This window comes from Convolutriloba macropyga, chromosome 14 (genome assembly GCF_964194025.1).
Source record: "Convolutriloba macropyga chromosome 14, txConMacr16.3, whole genome shotgun sequence".
NCBI lineage: Eukaryota > Metazoa > Xenacoelomorpha > Acoela > Convolutidae > Convolutriloba > Convolutriloba macropyga.
The window spans coordinates 20,801,588-20,821,639 of NC_134481.1; the positions used below are offsets into that span (position 1 = coordinate 20,801,588).

The window sequence follows — 20,052 nt, forward strand, 5'->3', positions numbered from 1 at the left end:
TGGAGAAAAATTACTTGTACTGCTTGAACCAAAAAATATGCCGCCTTTTTTGGAACACGGAAACGAAAACTGTTTAACTCACTCTAGAAAAATACGTATTGTAAAACTAGAAAGACACAGAAAGAGAAAACCTTACAAACACAAACACCCCACATATTATACAGACAAACACACAAATGCCGACCCCATCACAAAAAAAAACATATTAAGGTTACTCGCGTTTATTTTTAGTTTGCCTTTGTTTTTCTAAATAATTAGGTGTCGATTTGATTATTGAATCTGTAACTTTGGCACTAAACTTTGGAATTATTTTTTTTAAAGTTTTGTCATTTTTGATGGTGCATGAGCATAATGAAACATTTTTAAAAAATATCACAGAAGTGTTAGTTTTGAGAACTGAGAAACAAAAAAATTTGGGTTTGGACTTTTCCAGCCACAATTTGCAACAAAAAATAAGCAATTTTTTTTGCGATTATGATTCCAGACATTTTTTGCATATTGCCTCTATTGGGGTTTAATATTTAAAGAAATTAGCTATGCCCAGCTTAATCTCTCCCTCTATCTCTTTCTCTCTCTATCTCTATCTTACACACATATACCACATTTTTTACACAAAATGGCAATCACAAATTATATATAATATATATATATATATAATATATATATATATATATATATATATATATATATATATATATATATATATATATATATATATATATATATATATATATATGTATATAAATATATATATATAATATATATATAAATATATATATATATATATTATAAAAACAAACTGATGAAATGGTGTAAGACAAACGAGAAATGGGGAAGTGAAAAACACTGAGGTCGGTTACGTAGATTATAATTTTTTGGTATTTTTTTGGCCCACGCATCCATTTTGATAGTGGACATCCATCCAGTTATTAGATCTGGTATTCTAAAAGGGGTCCTGCTATTAAAATTTTTAATACTGTCCATGTGTGCGTAATCATCAAAACCACTGCTAAGATAAACTTTGTTTTCTTCTTTTGAGTCAATAACGGACCAGTTATTTTCCACTTTTCTTCTTGATTGAAAGTTTTTGGAGGCTACGTAGACCTGTTCATAAAATATTATATTTGTTTGAAATCCTTCTTTTATCGTTTTTTTTACTTAGCATTATTATTGTATTTGTTTATTTGCTACTTGTTTTACTAGTATTAAACGAACATTCGAACAAAAGAGCAAGTTTTAATTCTGAATTCACAGCTTTCTAATGCCGTGATTAAGGCAGAACTGCAACGTTTCTCTCGCGTGTTAGGCGAGCGTGACAGAAAAACCGGTTGGCAGTGAACTGAATAATGCATTCGTCAAATGTCAATCGAATGATGTATAACATCTAATCAATTCAAACTTTAAGACTCCGTTTGTATCCATATGGATCTATTATGTATTTTTAAAAATCATATAGTTTAGTAGTGTTTATAATAGTACTTTCATAAACCTGGTTTCAATCCGGGTGGACTCGTTCCCCACACTTCCTCGTCTAGAGGAATTTTCGACTACTCGAAAATTTTGTCTAATGCTACTATATAATCTCTATTGAGAGACGAGATTGAGCTTAGCGCCGTTTCACATCTGCGAAGTCTTCTCTATGTATGTTGTTGTTAATGTCTTCTTTGTCTTGGCGTTCCTCTGGTGTTTTTTCTTGCTCCGTGTCCTTTGTTTTTGGGAGTTGATGTGTGTGGTTGCTGATTGGGGTTGATGATGATACGTGAATGATGCTTATTATTTGTTCGTCGTTGTTTTCTATGTCTTTTTTGGGGAATTCGAGATTCCTTTGGTGATCTTGTCAATTTTTTGCGTTGTTTTCGAGGTAGAGTTCTCGAATATCGATAGGTCCTTTGATGCATCCACTGTTATTGGACTTCCTTGAGACGAGTCTGATACTACGATTGGTTTGTTTTGTTGTAGCAGGGAGGTATCCAGCTGGATTACCGATTGTTGGGATTTTTGTATTGGACGTTGTTTTGCTTTGTTCAGTCTGGATTGGGCCAGTGCAGCCTCTTTCAATTTTTGGTCAAAGTCTTTTGCTGTCTTTTGTAGGGGTCTTTTAGATGGTCTGGTTGCTTGATTTTTTCTTGGTTGATGCTTTGTTTGCGGCTTCGTTGGGGCTGAGCGCGGGCCTGGTTTCTCCAGGTGGTAGTTGTCATTTTTGGAGAACGCTTCATCGTTGGCGATGGTTATTGGTTGTGGCCCAGAAAGTTGAGGCTGTTTGTTCTTTCTGTCTTTTGTTAACAAAAATTGTTTTTTTTCTTGGTTTCTATTATACTCATTAACAGTTTTACATGCAACGAATTGCATTAGTCTTGGTTTCGTTTCTGTGACTATTGCTAGATCATTTTCTCAAATTACTGTGTCTCGACGGGTGATAGTGTTTAATGTGATGTTTGTCGGGAGTAATTTGTAATGGTTCCATCTCTAATTATATTCCAAACTAGTGTAGGTGTTCTGTGTGGTTCAGGTGCCTTACATGCCTATTTTTTTGCGCTACTTGTTTTTTTTGTTCATGAGTGTGGTTTTTTTGCCGCCCAATGTTATCATTAGTTTATCTGGTATGATCTTTGTAGAAGAAATGGTCTTACGTTTCTGGGGTCCTTTTTTAGGTTTTTTTAGGGTGGATTGGTCTGATGCCTACTTTCTATCTGACTCCTCTTCATAGTACCTGGTTTTCAGTTGAAGTTCCGAGTTATACTCCAGAGTTCAGATGGACTCTGCATTAAACATTGGTGGTCGCAGATTTTTCTTATCTAAATAAAAATGTTTATCTCGTTTTATGATAAACATTTCGGTGATTTTTTTAAGAGGATGTCTGAAAATTGTGTGTTGATGTTTCAACCAAAATGTGCATGAATCATGTGATTTTTGTTGTTGCGTTGTTATGAGTCTTAATTCTTGTATAATTTCAGCTATATTATCTGCAAGTGTTACATTTGACCATTTGATTTCATTGTTTAGTACTAATAATCTTCTCTTTATTGTTTGAATCAGGCTTTCGATCAAACTTGTTGCTCTGGTGCTAATACAAGTTTTATATTGTTTTCGTTACAAAAAATTTCAAATTGTCTCGATTTGAAACATTGAGCTTGGTCACATCTTACGTTTCTGGGAAAGTCATGAAATTTTACGTATTTTTCTAAGAAATCGATTGCGGTTTCGGCATCGCAAAAATGATGTGCCTCTATTGTGAGGATATCTTGAGTAACTATCTATTGATGCTAGAATTTATGTACCTTTGAGACCTTTTTCTGATAACGGTCCGGCGAACTCCAATTGGATTTCTTCGTTTGGTTCATGAGGTGTAGTTAATTGTGAAAGGATGTTTTTAGAGATTATGGATTTTAAGTTCTTACCTATTTTCATGCAGGTTGAGCAACATTTTGGTGAGAGTGATAATCTCTCTATGTATCCTTAAGAACTAAATAATGTCTACTAAGTGTATCATGCTGGTTTGGTCAGGATGATCTCTATGAATCGAAATGATAACGAGTTTTCTCAATTGTGTTAGGATATACAATTTTCCCTCAATAAGATATATCTCGAGGGAGTGGTTCTTAAATCTCGCTTAAGGGAGTGCCAGTAACGACTGCAATGTTCCAAAATATCCCAATATTTGTCTTCAATAATGGTAAACAAATTCTTCTGTGGGGGTCGGCTTTGGTTGCCTCTGCTTTAAAATTTTCGCCGAATACCTTATAAAGTATGATGGGAAATCCCATAAACAACGGAAATAATTGGATTACCATGTTGTTTGGATTCGACGGGTTGGCATCTTCTCCCTTGACTGCTTATCTCTTCTGTTTGTATAGCTATGGTGTTCGTTGGTGGGGGTATCTCTCCAGTTGAAAGTTCTGTGTTTATTGACTTTTTTTTGGGCCCCCTATATCTTCGTTTCATTTGAATTGATGCTGTTTCGTTAAGCGTTCTATTTCTTTTTTGTGATTTGTAATTTGTTTGTGTATAAATTGTTTGAATTGATTTTGAAATTGAAATTTGAAAAAAAACTGTGTATTTGAAATTTGTTTGTTTTTATTTCAAGTTGAAAGAACAGAATGCGACAGTTTGTAAATAGCAAAAAATACTTTTGGTTTATGTTCTCTCTTGGTTTGAAATACTCTCGGTTTGAAATGATTTTTCATGTCATTGTGTGCAGCGCTTTTTCGCGCTTTCTGATTGGTTCTTTTTTCTATGTGCGGAGTGCATTGTGTAATGTAATGCTTGTATTGTTTTAATTAAATGATTTCTGTCAATGTTTTCACCAGTTGGAGGCGAATTGGGTTTCTACGTAAATAGTTCGCCAAACCCATATCTTTGTGGGTGATGTGTTCAACTTTGAAATGAAATGGTAATAATATCTCTAACCAGCGTGTTAGTCGGCTCTGACATGTTTTATTTCCTCTATTTTTTTAAATGCTGATAGTAATGCTTGGTGATCCCTTTGGAGGATGAATTGGGATCCGTAAATAATATTTGAAACGCTCCAATGACCAAACCACTGCTAGCTGTTCTAGTTCTTTTGTGCTGTATCTTTGTTCGTTTTTGTTGAGGTATCTGCCTGCGTATGCTATTGGTTGCCATACGTTTTCTCTTTTTTGTTCTAGGCATGCGCCTACTTCTTCTTTACTCACTTGCATTGCGTTTTAGTCTTGTTTCATTGTTTATGTTAAAGTGTTTGTTTTCTACAATTGTTTTTTATTGCATTTTGATTTTTGTTGAATGCGTTTGTGTGTTTGTACTCGTTGATAATAGTGGACGTAGTGGTGTTGAAAGTGTCGCTAAGTTTAGTATAAATTTTAATAAGTTATGTATGGTGCCAATGAATTGTCTTAGTTGTGTTAATGTTATGGGATTTTCCAATGGGACAATTATGTCTGTTTTTCTCTTGGTTGGGGTTATTAATTTGGATTTCTTTCTGTAAGCTAACCAAAAGATTTCTGCTACAACGAACTCGCATCTGCGTAGGTTTATAGCTATTTTTCATCGTCCAACCTTTTTAAAGTTTTGTCGATTTATTTTTGGTGGTTTTTTTATTGCTCCTTTATTTATAATTGTTATTATATCATCTAAGAATGCGCTTGTTGCATTTAATCCGTTTACTTCCAAATTACTGGTAAGTCAGTGAGTCCATTCAGGACTCTGCATGTTCTTGTCGCGTTAATTCTATTTTCTGAAGTATAGGTTGACTTCCAATGTTTTTATTTCCATTAATTTTCATTGCTAACTTGTCCATTAGATGGTCTGTGCTCTGCATTTGGTATTTTTTGTTCTTGAGTATCGCATTTTGTTCATTTTTGTGTCGCATCGTTTACGTTCTTTGAATCTAAGACTGTTTTCATTGTTTGATTGGCTTTTAATGTTATGACCACGGGGCTGATGACATGTTTATCTGAACAATTTTCCTGTTTTTCATTTGTTTGCCTGCTATGAATTTTGTTAATTAGTTTTGTACCTTTTCGGTTAAGGGTAAGGGTATGCGTTTCCCCGTGTGGTGTTGACCGGAACTCTGATTTAAATGGAGATCGTGCTATGTGATTCTTTGAGCGGCCTAATCTCGTTTATAAGTGAGGGTATTTGTTAAATATCCATTTGGACGTTCTTAGGTGTGTGCTTGAATCATTTAGTAATTTGTTCTCAACTTTTGGTTCGTTCGGAGACATTGTTAGGTGTAGTCCTAATTTTTTCAAGACGTCTCTCCTCATTATGGGTTTAAGTCCACGAGGGGTATAGTGTATCGTTGTGCAAGTGAAGATTTGCAGGCTGTTTCTGTGCTGATGAAACAAACTCGTTGAATCTCTTCCTGTATCTGCTAGCCAATGTACCGTTTCTTTGTTCATTTTTGATTTTAGCCAGATTTCGCCTCTGTTTGATTTGTTTCCTAGTGGTCACTTTTTCTTGGGTGAAACTTAGGGAGTTGATGAAATTGACGTTCTGACAATCTTCCGTCTTTTCTCTTGTAATCTTATGTAACAGGTTGCTTCGGGGTTGATTATTTTTTCTCTTGATTCTTGTTGGGCTGCCGTTTTTTGTTTGTTCATGATTCTGACTTCTGGTTTATTTGGATTTGTAGCCAATCGGTTTTGTATATGTCTTTGTTGGCTGTTTGGATATTGATTTTGCCGTCTCTGTTGTATGTTTCAATTTCGTCTTGTTGGCATTTCTGACTTGCATAGTTTTGCAAATGCCCGATTTTCTTACATATGCGACAAATTTCGTTTTTGGCAGGGCAAATGTTTATATTCGCAGGTAGAAATTTGTTTCCACATCGTCTGCAGTCTTGTATTTGACCCGAAGGTGGAGTTGGTGGTAACAGTGATCTGTTTAATCTCTTGATGACTTTTACGTTGTCGTTCCAGGGGGTGATGTTGCTGTTAGATGACTGTGTTATTTTCATCTTTTTCTGGTTTTCCCGTTCACTGTCTCTTGCTCGTGCACAATGTAGTTTTTCGCTTGGTGATCTGTCCCCAATAGTAATTCCGTTTAGATTTGGTGATTATTCATTCCCTGGATGAATATACTTTTGACAAGGCTTTCTTAATGGTGTTCCCAGTTGCATAACGCTGCTTAATTCTTTCTTCTTTAAGAAATACTTTTAATGGTTCTCCTTTTTTCTGCATCTTGAAAACTGAAATCTGTCGAATGTTTCGTTTCGTGTTTGCACGAATGCTTCTTTTAAATGTTCCAGTAGATATTCGATCGTGCATTTTTGTAGGTCTGTACGGGGAAAGCGTTAATGGAAGATTTTTGTAGGTTTTGCTCCCAGTGATAAAACATTAGGCTCTTTGCCTTTGTTTCTGCTTCTTCCAAAGGTGTATTAGCTGCTATCGGTCCTTATTCTTCTGTCCATGCATACATTTTGCCAACATGTCCTTCTTTTGACATTTCGTTGTTCTCTCTTGTGGATAATCTAGTTCCTCCCTCTCTGGTTTGGTGCGAAGGAGCTTGTCTGCCTGCATGTTGTCTTTAACCATAATGACCAGTTTTACTGTGGCCAAGCATTTCTCCCAATCTAATTCCAGTTGGTGTCCCTTATCCCAGTTTAAATTCACACCAAGTGGAAGGAGAGCCATTGCTGATTGCGCCATGTTATGTAGAACCAAACGCGCGGACAAAAGAGCAAGATATAATCTTGAATTCACAGCTTTCTATTGATGTGATTCAGGCAGAACTGCAATGTTTCTTTCGCGTGTTAGGTGAGCGTGACAGAAGTACCAGTTGGCACTGAACTGATTATTGAAATCACCAATTGTCAATCAATTTATGTACAAAAAATCACCAGTTGGTAACGTAAATGTAAATACTCAATTTGTATTCAAATGGTTCTAATATTTCTATATATATATATATATATATATATATATATATATATATATTATATATATATATATATATATATATATAAGTAATATAGTTTAGAAGTGTTTATAATAGTACTTTAGATAACTTGATTTCAATCCAAGTGAACTCTGCCACCACAATAATTATTATTATTATTATTACTATAAAAATTATTATTATTATTCTTCTTCTTATTATTATTATTATTATTATTATTTGAATTACTGTTATTATAATTATTACTCTTATTATTGTTATTATTTTTATTTGTAGTGTTTATAATATTAATGTTTTTTTTATTATTGTCAATACTATTATTATTATTATTATTATTATTATTATTATTATTATTATTATTATTATTATTATTATTATTATTATTATTGTTTTATTATTATTATTATTATTATTATTATTATTATTTTTATATTTATTCTTGTTAATTTTTTGTTAGTATTATTATTATTTTTATTACGATTATTGTTAATATTATTATTATTTTTAATTTTGCTTTTATTATTACTTTTATTATTATTATTTTTATTATTATTTTCAATGTCATTATTATTTTTTTTTATTATTAATAATTGTTATGCTGATCCCAGAGAAAACACTGGCGGATAAATACTCTATTTCGAAGTTTTTCAATTTACCAACTGAACTTGAGCTGATTTTCTCTTGTTGTCACGCGCACTTTTTCTAAAGCGGCGAGCGTTAGACTGATTTTAATTTAGTTACCAGACAGTACCTGTTAACTAAAGAAACATAAAAAGGTCCGGGGAACTGAAGTATAAATGAACAAAGGCAACGAATGGTAAATATATCTACGTATTGTTTTAAGAGTGTTTATAGTAGTAGGTTTAGATGCTTGGTTGCGATCCCTAGTGATTCATTTTCTATCAATACATGACTACTTGGTGTTCCTTCTGGAATTCTTCCATAACACACCCCCGCTGGGAAAAATTTTGTCCTCAAAATACTGATGGATCATAAAAATCTCTTGGGTTGATGTCCGAGATGGGGCTTGGTGGGCCTCCTTCGTGTTCCTCGGTTTCGTTTGTAGCTAGGGGTTCAGCTTCGAGTATTTAGTTGTCTTCGTTTTGGGGTGGATTCCAGAGTGACCACCTCCTCCGATTGTTTTCCCGTTGAGTTGGTGCTGTCCAAATACACCACCTCGATTGGAATGTCGCTTTGATCTTGTTTGTTGGGGGAGTTGTGCTTCCAAATGCGCCCTACTATCTTGTCGACTCCTGGAGTCGATCTGGCTTTACTTGGGCCCGGGATTGTTGATGGGTCTGATGGAGGGTTCATGAAGTCATTTGCATCTGAGGAAGCTGTTATCTTGAAGGTGGATCCCGCGGGACTTTCCCGGATGTTGAACGTTCTTATTGTTGAGGATGGTTGTATTTTGCTGGGGTTTGTTTTTGCCAAGGATTTGTTCTCTGATGAACTAGAGTACAAAAGTTTTCTCTTCTCCGACCTTGTTTGTTGGCTATGTTTAGAGCGGCTTCCTTTGACTTTTGTGCGAATGTAGTTGCCCTGTTGTTGTCAGCCTTTTTGCTTCTGCCTTTCGGGTTGGGCTTAGCTTTTGTTTGTTTGGCCTGTTTTCTTTGATTGGCTTTTGCCATCTTTAGTATTTCCGAGTGTCGCAGGGGTTCTCTTTTCACCGGGTTCGGACGGCTTGTCATGGTCAGGGCGGCTCTTGCAGCTTGCTCTTCTAAATAGAATTGTCTTAGTTTACGTTGGTTACTGTGATATTCGTTAACTGTTTTGCAAGCGACCATATGTACTAATCGTCGTTTGTTATCAGTGATTGTTTCCGATGGTTTTGGGAGTGTTTGCGTTACGATTGCTAGGTCGCTATTTCTAATGACCGTGTTTTTTCTATTATTTGTGTCGAGTGTTATAGTGTGGGGTGAATAATTAGTTATTGTTCCATCTGGAATAATGTTCCATGTTGGTTTTAACGATCCTCGAGTTGTCGGATTAGTCTTACGTGCTATAGTTTTTCTAGCTATATTTTTCTTGTTGTAAATGATTGTTGATGTTTTATCAACGAACGTTATTTGTAGTTTAGATGGAGTAAACCTACCAGGAACGCGCGTGTGGCTAAGCAGCGGCGCGTTCTCTGAATCTGAGGTGTCCGGTGATAATGCCATCGGGACGGCACTATGTGATGGCTCTTCATCCTTGTACTGGATATCTAATTCCGGTTCTGAATCTTGTTCAAGATCCCACATTGCTTCCCTGGGGAGTGCTGGATGTTTCAGTTCAGTCTTGTCTGAAACAAAGGATCGTAATTTGTTATACATTAACCTTGTTTTGTCTGGTTTTACTATGATATTCGTTTCGATAGCTCCGTGTTAGGTGGCCGTCCGAAGTGGGCCTCAGATGGTTTTATTTTTGTGACAGAGTTAGGAATGAGTCTTATAGATTGGATTATTTTTTTTTACGATTTGGGCTAAGTCGGCGTTAGACCATATTGGGTCTGACTGCATTATGGCTACTCGGCGTTTGGATGAGGCGTTCTACCATTCCTGTTGGTCTATGATCACCTGCCGGAGCTAGTATTAGTTTGATATTTTTATCTTTACAATATATTTCGAATTCCTGCGCTTTATAAGCTTGTGTTTGGTCACATCTCATAGAACGTGGTATGCCGTGAAAATTACAGTATTCCTCAAGGTATTTAAGCGCCGTTTCCGTATCACAGTTTTTATACACTTGTGCGTGAGGGTAGCGTGTTGGACGGTCAACCGTGACTAATATATAATAGTCGTCCTTTTGTTCGCGGAATGTTAAGGGACCATTGAAATCCATTTGGATTTCTTCGTTAGGTTCGCTTAATTTTGGTATTTCTCCTAATTGTGATTTGTTTTGAATTGCTTTTAAATTTTTACCGTTCTTAATGCAGTCCGGGCATGATTGAGCTTTGTATGTCACGTCTCGATGGATACAGGGGAACCATATTAGGTCCGCTAAGCGCAGCATTCCTAATTGTCCCGGGTGGGTCTGGTGGAGCGAGTCAATCACAAGTTGTTTCAAAAATTTTGGAACCATTAATCGATTGTCATTTAATATGCATCCCGAGGGAGTGACCGATAGGTCACGTTTGAGGGAATAAAAGTAAGGGCTAACGGATTTCAGCGTGTTCCAATACCGATCTCTAATTAGTTTTCTAATTGGAGCTAATTGTTTTTCCCTTTGCGTCGCTTCTGCTATGAGTTCTTCTCCAAAAACCTGGCAGAGGTTTTTCCTATACTGAGGCATGTTTGTTTCCTTCCCTAGGGGATAGATTGTAAAGTTTGGGTCATCTCTCAGTGGGGCTCTGCCTAGGCCATTATTCGACGTCCCCTCCGTTTGAGTGCTAGTTGATGTAAATGTTTTCAACGGGCTGGTGATTTTAGGTTTATTCGGGGCTCTTTTTTGTTTTTGAATGGGTTGTAAAAGGGTTTCAACTTTTGGATTGCTTCTTGTTGTTACGAAAACTTTTTGGAATTTTGAATATGGAGTAGTAATTGAAAAATTAGTTGGATTAAGCGTAGTGTCTGGGGAAAGTGGAATTGGGGGATTAGATTTTGACTGTATAGGATTAATTTTAGATGATTTATAATTTGATAAAGAATTTTTGCAATTGGAGGATTTAATGGAAAGTTTTGAATTAGAAGATTTGGTAGAGGATTCGATAGAAGATTTGTAAATTGATGAGTTAAATGGATTGGATTGGATTGGATTAATTGTGTTAGAAGATTTATAAGTTGTAATGTGAGCGAGCGACTGATTTATGTAACGAGTTTGGCAAAAAGCGTTCGCTTTCTGTGCTGTATGCGCTTTGCTATGTATGATGTCATCGCTTGTTTGGTAATTGTCTGCGTTCATTTTGTCGATTGTATTTTTTAGCAGAATATACTTGAAATTGTTAATTGTGTATCTTATGAATTGTGTGTCGTCGCTCGAAGGTGGCGGGGGAGGTTGCGATGGGTTCCTGCTTAAGTAATCAGCAAATCCCATGTCCTTCCCTGGGACATGTTCGATTATAAAATTAAATGGGAGTAGTCTATCGAACCATCGTGTTTTGCGACTTTGGTATGTTTTGTTGCCTATGTTTTCCTTTAAAGCTGAAAGAAGTGCCTGATGGTCGGTTAATAGCTTAAATTCTTGCCCGTGTAGATAGTGTTTAAAGTGTTCGACGGCCCAAACAACGGATAAAACTTCTAATTCGTTTGTACTGTAACAGTATTGTATTGTCAATGTATGGCACACCATGCGAAAGTTATGGTGTGCCATACATTGTCATGTTTATGTTCAATACTGGACCCAGACCTTTATTGCTAGCGTCGCATTTGCTGCGCGTTTCTTTTGTTGTATCGAAATGCTTGCTTTCAATAATTTGTTTCATTTTTTGTTTTATGTTTTTGAAAACTTGTGAGTGTATTTCGTTCCAATTGAGACGTTTGTTTTTGTTATCTTGTTTTTTCAGAAGTGGTCTTTGTGGTTCTGTTAGCTCTGCTAATTTCGGGATGAATTTTATTAGATGATGTATGCTTCCCATAAATGACCGTAATTGTTTTAATGTTTTGGGGTGTTCTAGTTTCATTATGGCTTCGGTTTTTGTGATTAACGGTGTTGTTCCCTGGGGAGTTTTGTGAAACCTAACCATTCGATCATGTTTTTCGCATTTTTGTAGATTTATTGCGAGGTTTTCTTTATCCAATTTTGTGAGTTTTTTTATCTATTTCAATTTCGTGTTCATTCAAAGATCCCTTGGTAATGACCAGAATATCGTCCAAAAATGCAAATTTTGAATTTATGCCTTCTAATGTTTTGTCAATTGTTTTTTGAAACGTTGCCGGCATATCCGTTAGTCCATAAAAACTGTTTATGAACCTATATGTTCCAATAGCCCTGCCTCCCAGAATACTAAATTTACAGTGTTTGGCTATTGATTCATCTAGGGGGATCTGGCTGTAGGCGTATTTCAGGTCAATTTTTGAGATCCAGTACATCCCTGGGGATGCTTTTCTTTCTGAAATATGTAATGCTACTGCATCGATTAGGTGATCTATGCTTTGCATTTGGTATTTGTTTTTATGTATTGCTTTGTTTAGTTTCTTCGAATCTAAAGCTAGTTTTACTGATTTGTCCTTTTTTTTACCGTGATGACCACCGGGCTTATGAAGACATCGTCCGGGCATTTTTCCAATCGCACTATTTGTTTGTCATTGATTAATCTGTCTATTTCTTGTTCTACCTTCTCTAGTAAGTGCAGTGGGACTCTTCTGCCTTTTTGTTGATTAGAATAATGATTTTCTCGGAATAGTGATTTTGCTATGTGATTTTTGGATCTGGCTAACCGTGTGCACAGATAGAGATATTTTTTAAATATCCATTTTATTATATTTTTCCCGGTTTCGACATCTGAAATATGGTGGATTTGCCTTACTTGTTGTTTTGTTTGTTGTAGGCTGATGCCCAGTTTTAGCAGTACGTCGCGTCCCATCAAATTTGTCGTGTTTTGTTCCACTGTGAGGATTGGGTATCTCTTTGCGCACCAACTCCCGGATGTGGTATCCATATGGATTACCACTTTGATCTTTATTTCTTTATTGTTAAAGCATCTATAGTGTTTGTTCTCGTTATAGTTTTCGATTCTGACGTTGGGCTTTTGCGTCATGAATTTGTTTGCCATTGTGGGGTTGATAAAATTGCGAGGTGATCCTGTATCTGCAAGCCAGTCGATCTTTTCCGAGTTGTTGCAAGTTGTTTGGACCCAGATTTCATCATTTTGTTCCTTGTTCACAATGATGTTTTTTACTGGGCGAAATACTTTTGGTTGTACCAGTTTTATATTTGCCCAGTCTTCTTTTAGTTCTTTTAAGTAGAGTGTTGCTTCTGGGTCTATTGATTCCGCGTTGTCCTCTGTGATTGCTTTGTTTACCTCTTGGCTTTGTTCGGTGACGTGTCGTACACGTCTTGTTTGATTACTCCCTGGGGATTGGTTGTATGTTTGTTGTGGAGGTCGTTGGGATGGTCGTGGTGTTGGTTGTTCTGGCAATTTCGACCGACATAGTTTTGCAAAATGTCCCATCTTTTTACAGATGTTACATTGTGCTTGTTTTGCTGGACAGTTAATATTGTGTCCTTGTGTAAAACGGGCTCCACATCTGCAACATGGTTGTGTTTCTTTTGTTGTTTGTTGCCGTTGTAAGTTTGTTTGTGGGCGCGTTTGAGGGCGGCTATTTTGTTCTGTTTTTGCGTTTACTTGGTTCCCATTGGATGGGTTAGCGCGTAAAATCTCTTTGATTTTCCTGGCCTCTCTTGAGTGAGAGGGTAAAATTCAACACCTGAGCAGCTGTGCGAATTTCGGAGAGCAGCTCCATCTGAATTGCGGAGTTGTTTATTTTCGCAATGAAGAAATCTTTTATTAAATCTTCTTCAACGTTTCCTAGGGCTGCTTAAGAGCTGAGTTCGCGTAATCTGGTGAAGAACGTTTCGAGGTTCTCGTTGGAGTTTTGTTGTACTGTGATAAGCTGGAAGCGATCAAATGTTATGTTTCTTGGTCGTGTGAATGTTATTCCTAACTCGTAGATGAGCTCGTTTGTGAAACATCTATCAATTAGTGTGTGGGGATTACGTTGATGGTAGATTCGGCTTGCTTCTGTTCCGAGGAACAGATACATAAGTCTTTTGACCTTGATATCTGCTTCATCCCAGGTGTAGCGATCGATCAATGGTCCCCGGTTGCGGATTGCTCTGCACTCGTTTTCCCAGTCTATGCGGCGTCTTTCATTACTATTATGTCTTTTGCGAGTTTCTTCTTCGTTCACTCCCTCTATTACTTCTTCATACGATGGGACTGTGGGGTAAAAGAGGTCCACTAACGTAGGCTTTAGTTGTAGTAGTTGGTCTACGTGTAAATTTTCCTTCGCCATGACTGCCAGTTTAAACGTGGACAGCCATGACAGCCACTCTTGAGGGGGGTTGGTGCCGGATTCCCAATATAATGGGACGCCAACAGGAGACTTAAGCGACTGCGCCATGTTATGCTGATCCCTGGGGAAAACACTGGCGGTTAAATACTCTATTTAGAAGTTTTTCGATTTACTTTCAACTGAACTTGAGCTGATTTTCTCTTGTTGTCATGCCCGTTTTTTCTAAAGCGGTGAGCAATAGACTGAACTTAATTTAGTTACCGGACAGTACCTGTTAACTAAAGAAACATAAATTGTTCCGGGCAACTGAAGTATAAATGAACAAATGCAACGAATGGTAAATATATCTATGTATATTTTTAAGAGCGTTTATAGTAGTAGGTTAAGATGCTTGGTTGCGATCCCTAGGGATTGAGTTTCTACCAATACATGACTACTTGGTGTTCCTTCTGGAATTCCTCCGAAACAATTATAATAATAGTATTATTTTGGTTAATGTCTTTTTTGTTTTAATTATTATCATTATTATAATAAATTCAATTATCAGTATTTGAATATTAATAGTATTAAATTTATCATTTTTTGCTAGTCTTATAATAATAATAATAATAATAATAATAATAATAATAATAATAATAATAATAATAATAATAATAAAAATAATAATAATAATAATAATAATAATAATAATAATAATAATAATGACAATAATATTAATACTAACAGTAATAATAATAATACTGATAATAATAATAATAATAATAATAATAATAATAATAATAATAATAATAATAATAATAATAATAAAAATAATAATAATAAAAATAATAATAATAAAAATAATAATAATAATAATAATAATAATAATAATAATAATTATGATAATAATAAAAATAAAAATAATAATAATAAAAATAATAACAATAATAATAATAATTGTGATACCGGTGTAGCCGCATCGTCTAAAACTTACTATGCAACAAAGACTTAAAAGTATCTAGTATCGTATTTATAAACACTTATGATATATAATTAAATGCATTGTACATACTGTTGTCTCCGAAAGGAGTTTATGTTAGTTGCTCATTTTCACGCCTGCGATTTGGCGGGTATTATAACGTGGTTTCAAATTAACACATCTGCTAAGTGCAGACGATAAACCACTGTCATAACGAACAGTCGATTCGTGGCCGAATAAAGTGTTAGAAGTAATTCTTTTCACAAAGCTTATCACAGTTTCAAATCCATCATAGATTCATGAAGCCTATCATAGATATTCCACAAAGCTTATAAAAAAGCAATCATTCCTTAATTCATATTATAAACTCCATTCCAACTGGAGCTATCACGATCTCTAATAATCCAAGAACCGGACTTCCTTTCTCTCCATTCGGACTTAGAAAGTAATACATCAGATACAATAGTCGACCAAACATCGACTTTCCAACAGAGATAATCCTACAAAAGGAATCCACGCGGGATAACATGGCGCAGCCAGCAATCAATACTCCGCTCGGAGTCCCTGGATTCTGGGAGACAGGAGCAAATCCCACAACAGAATGGACCACGTGGTTCGGTACGTTGAAAATGGCCATAATGGCAAGAGACAACCTTCAAGTTGATAAACTGTTGAAACTAAAACCGACAAGAGCGGAACTATTCTATCCAACACTTCCCACATATGAAGATGCACTAGAAGGAGAAACCGAGGAGGAAGAAAGACAGAGAGAACAACGAAACGAACGCAGAAAGGTGGACTGGGAAAATGAATGTAAGCAAATCGAGCAGAAAGGACCGATGATAGACAGAATTCCGTGGGACGAGGCAGACCTAAAGGTCAAAAGTCTAATCTATCTTTCCCTAGGTGCAGAAGGGACAAGAACGTACCACCAGAGAAACCCACACACGAGAATAGAACGTTGTACAACTAATGAGTTGGTACACGAATTGGCTATAACATTCACAAGGCCCCGTAACACAACATTCGACCGATTCCAGTGTTTCAAAGCCATGCAAAGATCAGACGAATCCCTCGAAACCTTCTATAGCCGACTCCGCGAATTAGGAGCACACTGCAAATTCGAGAAACTCGAAGAAGATCTCGTTAAAGACATATTTATATCAAACATGAGAAGCTCCAACATCCAAATGGAGCTACTCTCAGAAGTAAGAACGCCACAACAGGCACTAAATTATGCAATAAATAGAGAAAGGGGCCAGGCTAATCATCAAGAAATTTTAAAGGCAAATACAAACTGGAACACAGTTTCCTACGTTCGCCAAAACAAGATAAGACCACAAATGGCCTACGCTCAACAAGCAAGACCACAAACATCATATGGTCAACAAAAATCATCAGCATGCTGGAAATGTGGAAACACATTTTCAATGGCCCACCTCCAAACATGCACCGCAAAGCAAATGCAATGCAAAATTTGCAAAAAACTAGGACACTACACTTCATTGTGTACGGCCAAAATGCCAGAAAGACGACCACCACGCGGACCAACGAACAACACAAGTCCACAAGTTAAGCAGCAACAAACGAGAAGAGTAAAACACATTAAACAAAGATCGGAAGAAAGCGACCACACGGAGGAAAGCGTAGACGCAGAGGCGGCCCTGTACATAAAAGAACTCCACGAAGACTGGGCGAATATTAACATAATACAACCAATGGAATTCGTACAAAAGAGGAATGATGAAATCAACAAAGACCCATACGGAGAATTTTGGGTAGAAACAAGTACAGCCCAAAACAAAGTACAGTGGCTAGCAGATACGGGCTCACCACGGTCATTCATGAACACCGACATAGCAACAAAACTCCAAAAGGAGATCCCGACTGCAAAAATATCAGAATATACAGAAACCACAGTCTACAAAAGTTTCACAAACAACAATATAGAAATAAAAGGAGTACTTTCACTCGAACTAAATTCAGGATCATGGACAGCTAAAGATTGCAAAGTTCTAATAGTGGAGAATAGAAGGAACAATATAATGGGGAGAGATATCCTCACCAAATTGGGGATTACACTCAGCGCACAGAAAAAACCTGGTAAGACAATTAATATAATTACAAATATTCAAACGGAGAAAAACATTATAAAATGGATATTTCATAAATAACCACACCTTTGTACAAGATTGGGGCGATCAAAAAACCACATCGCAAAATCGATATTTAAATCTCAATATACACCGTCCCAACACAAAGGAAGAAGAGTTCCACTCCATCTGCTCGACAAAGTGGAACAAGAACTCCAAAAACTTATCGACGAAAAACAAATTATTAACTAGACAAATGTTCAGACGAACTACTCATAAGTCCAGTGGTGATAACCGTAAAGAAAGACAAAACAGTAAAAATAGCTCTCGACTCCAAAAAGCTAAACGATGCCATACATAAGAACAAATATCAAATGCAAAGCATCAACCACCTTATGGATTCGGTAGCAGTATTCATTTCAGAAAGAAAAAACAAACCAGGACAGTATCTATTCTCAAAAACTGACCTAAAATATGCATACAATCAAATCAAATTAGACGAAAACATCAAAAAACACTGTAATTTCAACATAAAAGGTGGAAAAGCCACAGGCACATATAGATTCATCAACGGATTCTATGGCCTAACCGATATGCCAGCCACCTTTCAAAAAACTATAGACAAAACACTACATGACATAAAAACAAAATTCGCATACTTAGACGATATCCTCATAGTCACAAAAGGAACACTAGAAGATCACAAAAAAGAACTAGACAAAATAATGCAAAGACTAAATAACGAAAATCTAGCAATCAGTCTACAAAAATGCGAATTTGTGAAAGAACAAATAACATGGCTAGGTTTTGTAGTCACTCCAAATGGAGTAACACCAACAAAACAAAAATGTGACGCAATCATAAATCTGGAAAACCCAAAAACACTTAAACAATTAAGATCCTTCATGGGGTGTATCCACCACCTGATAAAACTCATACCAAACTTGGCAAGAATATCCGAACCACTAAGGCCTTTGTTATCAAAAGCAAACACAAAATCACAAAATAAACTTGATTGGAAAGACAATCACACAATCGCATTCAATGACATCAAAGCTCAAATAAAACAAAAAACAGAAAACAAACATTTCGATATATCGAAACAAACGAGAGTGAGATGCGAAGCTTGCAAAAAAGGGCTAGGTGCTTGCCTTGAAAAAAAATCGGTCAATTATGGAAACAAATCGCATTCGCAAGTGGATTTCTAAATAATCTCGAATCAAGATATAGCACAAACGAATTAGAACTACTAGCGGTAGTTTGGTCGTTAGAACATTTTAAATACTATCTTTATGGTACGGAATTCATACTCCAAACGGATCATCAAGCATTACTTTCAGCACTTAAAGAAAATAGAGGAAACAAAACTTATTAAAGTAGATTAACACGATGGGTAGATCGTTTACTACCATTTCATTTCGCAGTCGAACACGTTCCCGGGAAAAACATGGGGTTCGCCGACTACTTAAGTAAAAATCCTACAGGAGAAGCAATTCCACCCACTGAGGAAGACAAAAACTTCGTAATCAACACAATTGAAGAATTCAAACTTTTCATAACAAGAAACTCACTGTCTCCAAATGGAGCGAACAATTCATTCACTCCAAAGGGAGCAATTAATTCAACCAATCAGAACACAGACACAAAACTAGACGAAAATGACGTAATTAATCCAAAACACACAAGCAACAAAACAAACAACGCTTTTTGCCTTAACACGCTTACAAATCAGTCACATATTAACTCTCATTCTTTAAATCCAAACTCTAATTTCAAACTTGTTAACAAAAACATTGTCGGTATAACTACAAGACGTAATCCCAACAAAGATACTTTCAACATCCCTATTAAACGTAGATTTCGAGCCCCTAACAAAACAACAAATCCCCAAATGGAGCAACCAAGTAATTCTAAAACATTTACTAGTTGTAGCACTCAAACGGAGTTCAATTCGAATAAAGGCAAAGGCCTTGACCCTTTAGATCATTCCAAACATGAAAATTTATTCGACGCTCATAACGACCTACCAACCCCCTTATATAGAGAAAACTTTAACAAAGTCTTTAATGAAGAATTCCTTGCAGAAGCCTCACAACGTGAACTCAAACCAATCACTGATTTAGTTAAGACACAAACTTGGGACGACCTCAAGAAAGTAAACCCGCTTTACTTCCGCATTAGACGAGACTTATCGGTTACCGAGACAAATTGTTTATTATATGATAATCGATTAGTAATTCCCCAAAACCTCAAACAACTTGTTATAGACACAATTCAGCACAAACATCCAGGGCAAGTGGGAATGTTAGCGTTAGCCAAATTAATATGGTGGCCACATATCCACTCCGAAATTGTAGCAAAAGCCAAGGCCTGCCGACACTGCATTGATAAAGTTAAAAACTTAAAACCTATCATTCCAAAAAACCAGTTGGGAGATCTACCCAAACTAAATGAGCCTAACGAAGAAATCCAAATGGATTTCGCAGGACCAATTCCATACAAAAATAGCACACAAAACAATTACATCCTAGTAACAGTAGACAGACTATCACGTTTCCCGCACGCGGAAACATTCCACAACTGCGATACGGAAACAGCGATAGACTACTTAGAAAAATATTGCAAACTTCACGGAATTCCTAGATCTATAAGATGTGATCAGGCACAAGCCTTTAAGGCTAAAGAATTT

At 36.2% G+C, this 20,052-nt stretch overlaps 1 protein-coding gene across 1 annotated transcript in view; it reads right to left on the reverse strand.

Annotated features, from left to right (window-relative positions):
* LOC142352879 (excitatory amino acid transporter-like) overlaps positions 1-7,127 on the reverse strand; it is a 44,457-nt gene extending 37,330 nt beyond the window's left edge. Inside the window, exon 1 of the mRNA XM_075405035.1 lies at positions 6,907-7,127. Coding sequence (XP_075261150.1) covers positions 6,907-7,127 — 221 coding nt within the window. The remainder of the gene's footprint in view (positions 1-6,906) is intronic.
* Positions 7,128-20,052: the final 12,925 nt, after the last annotated feature.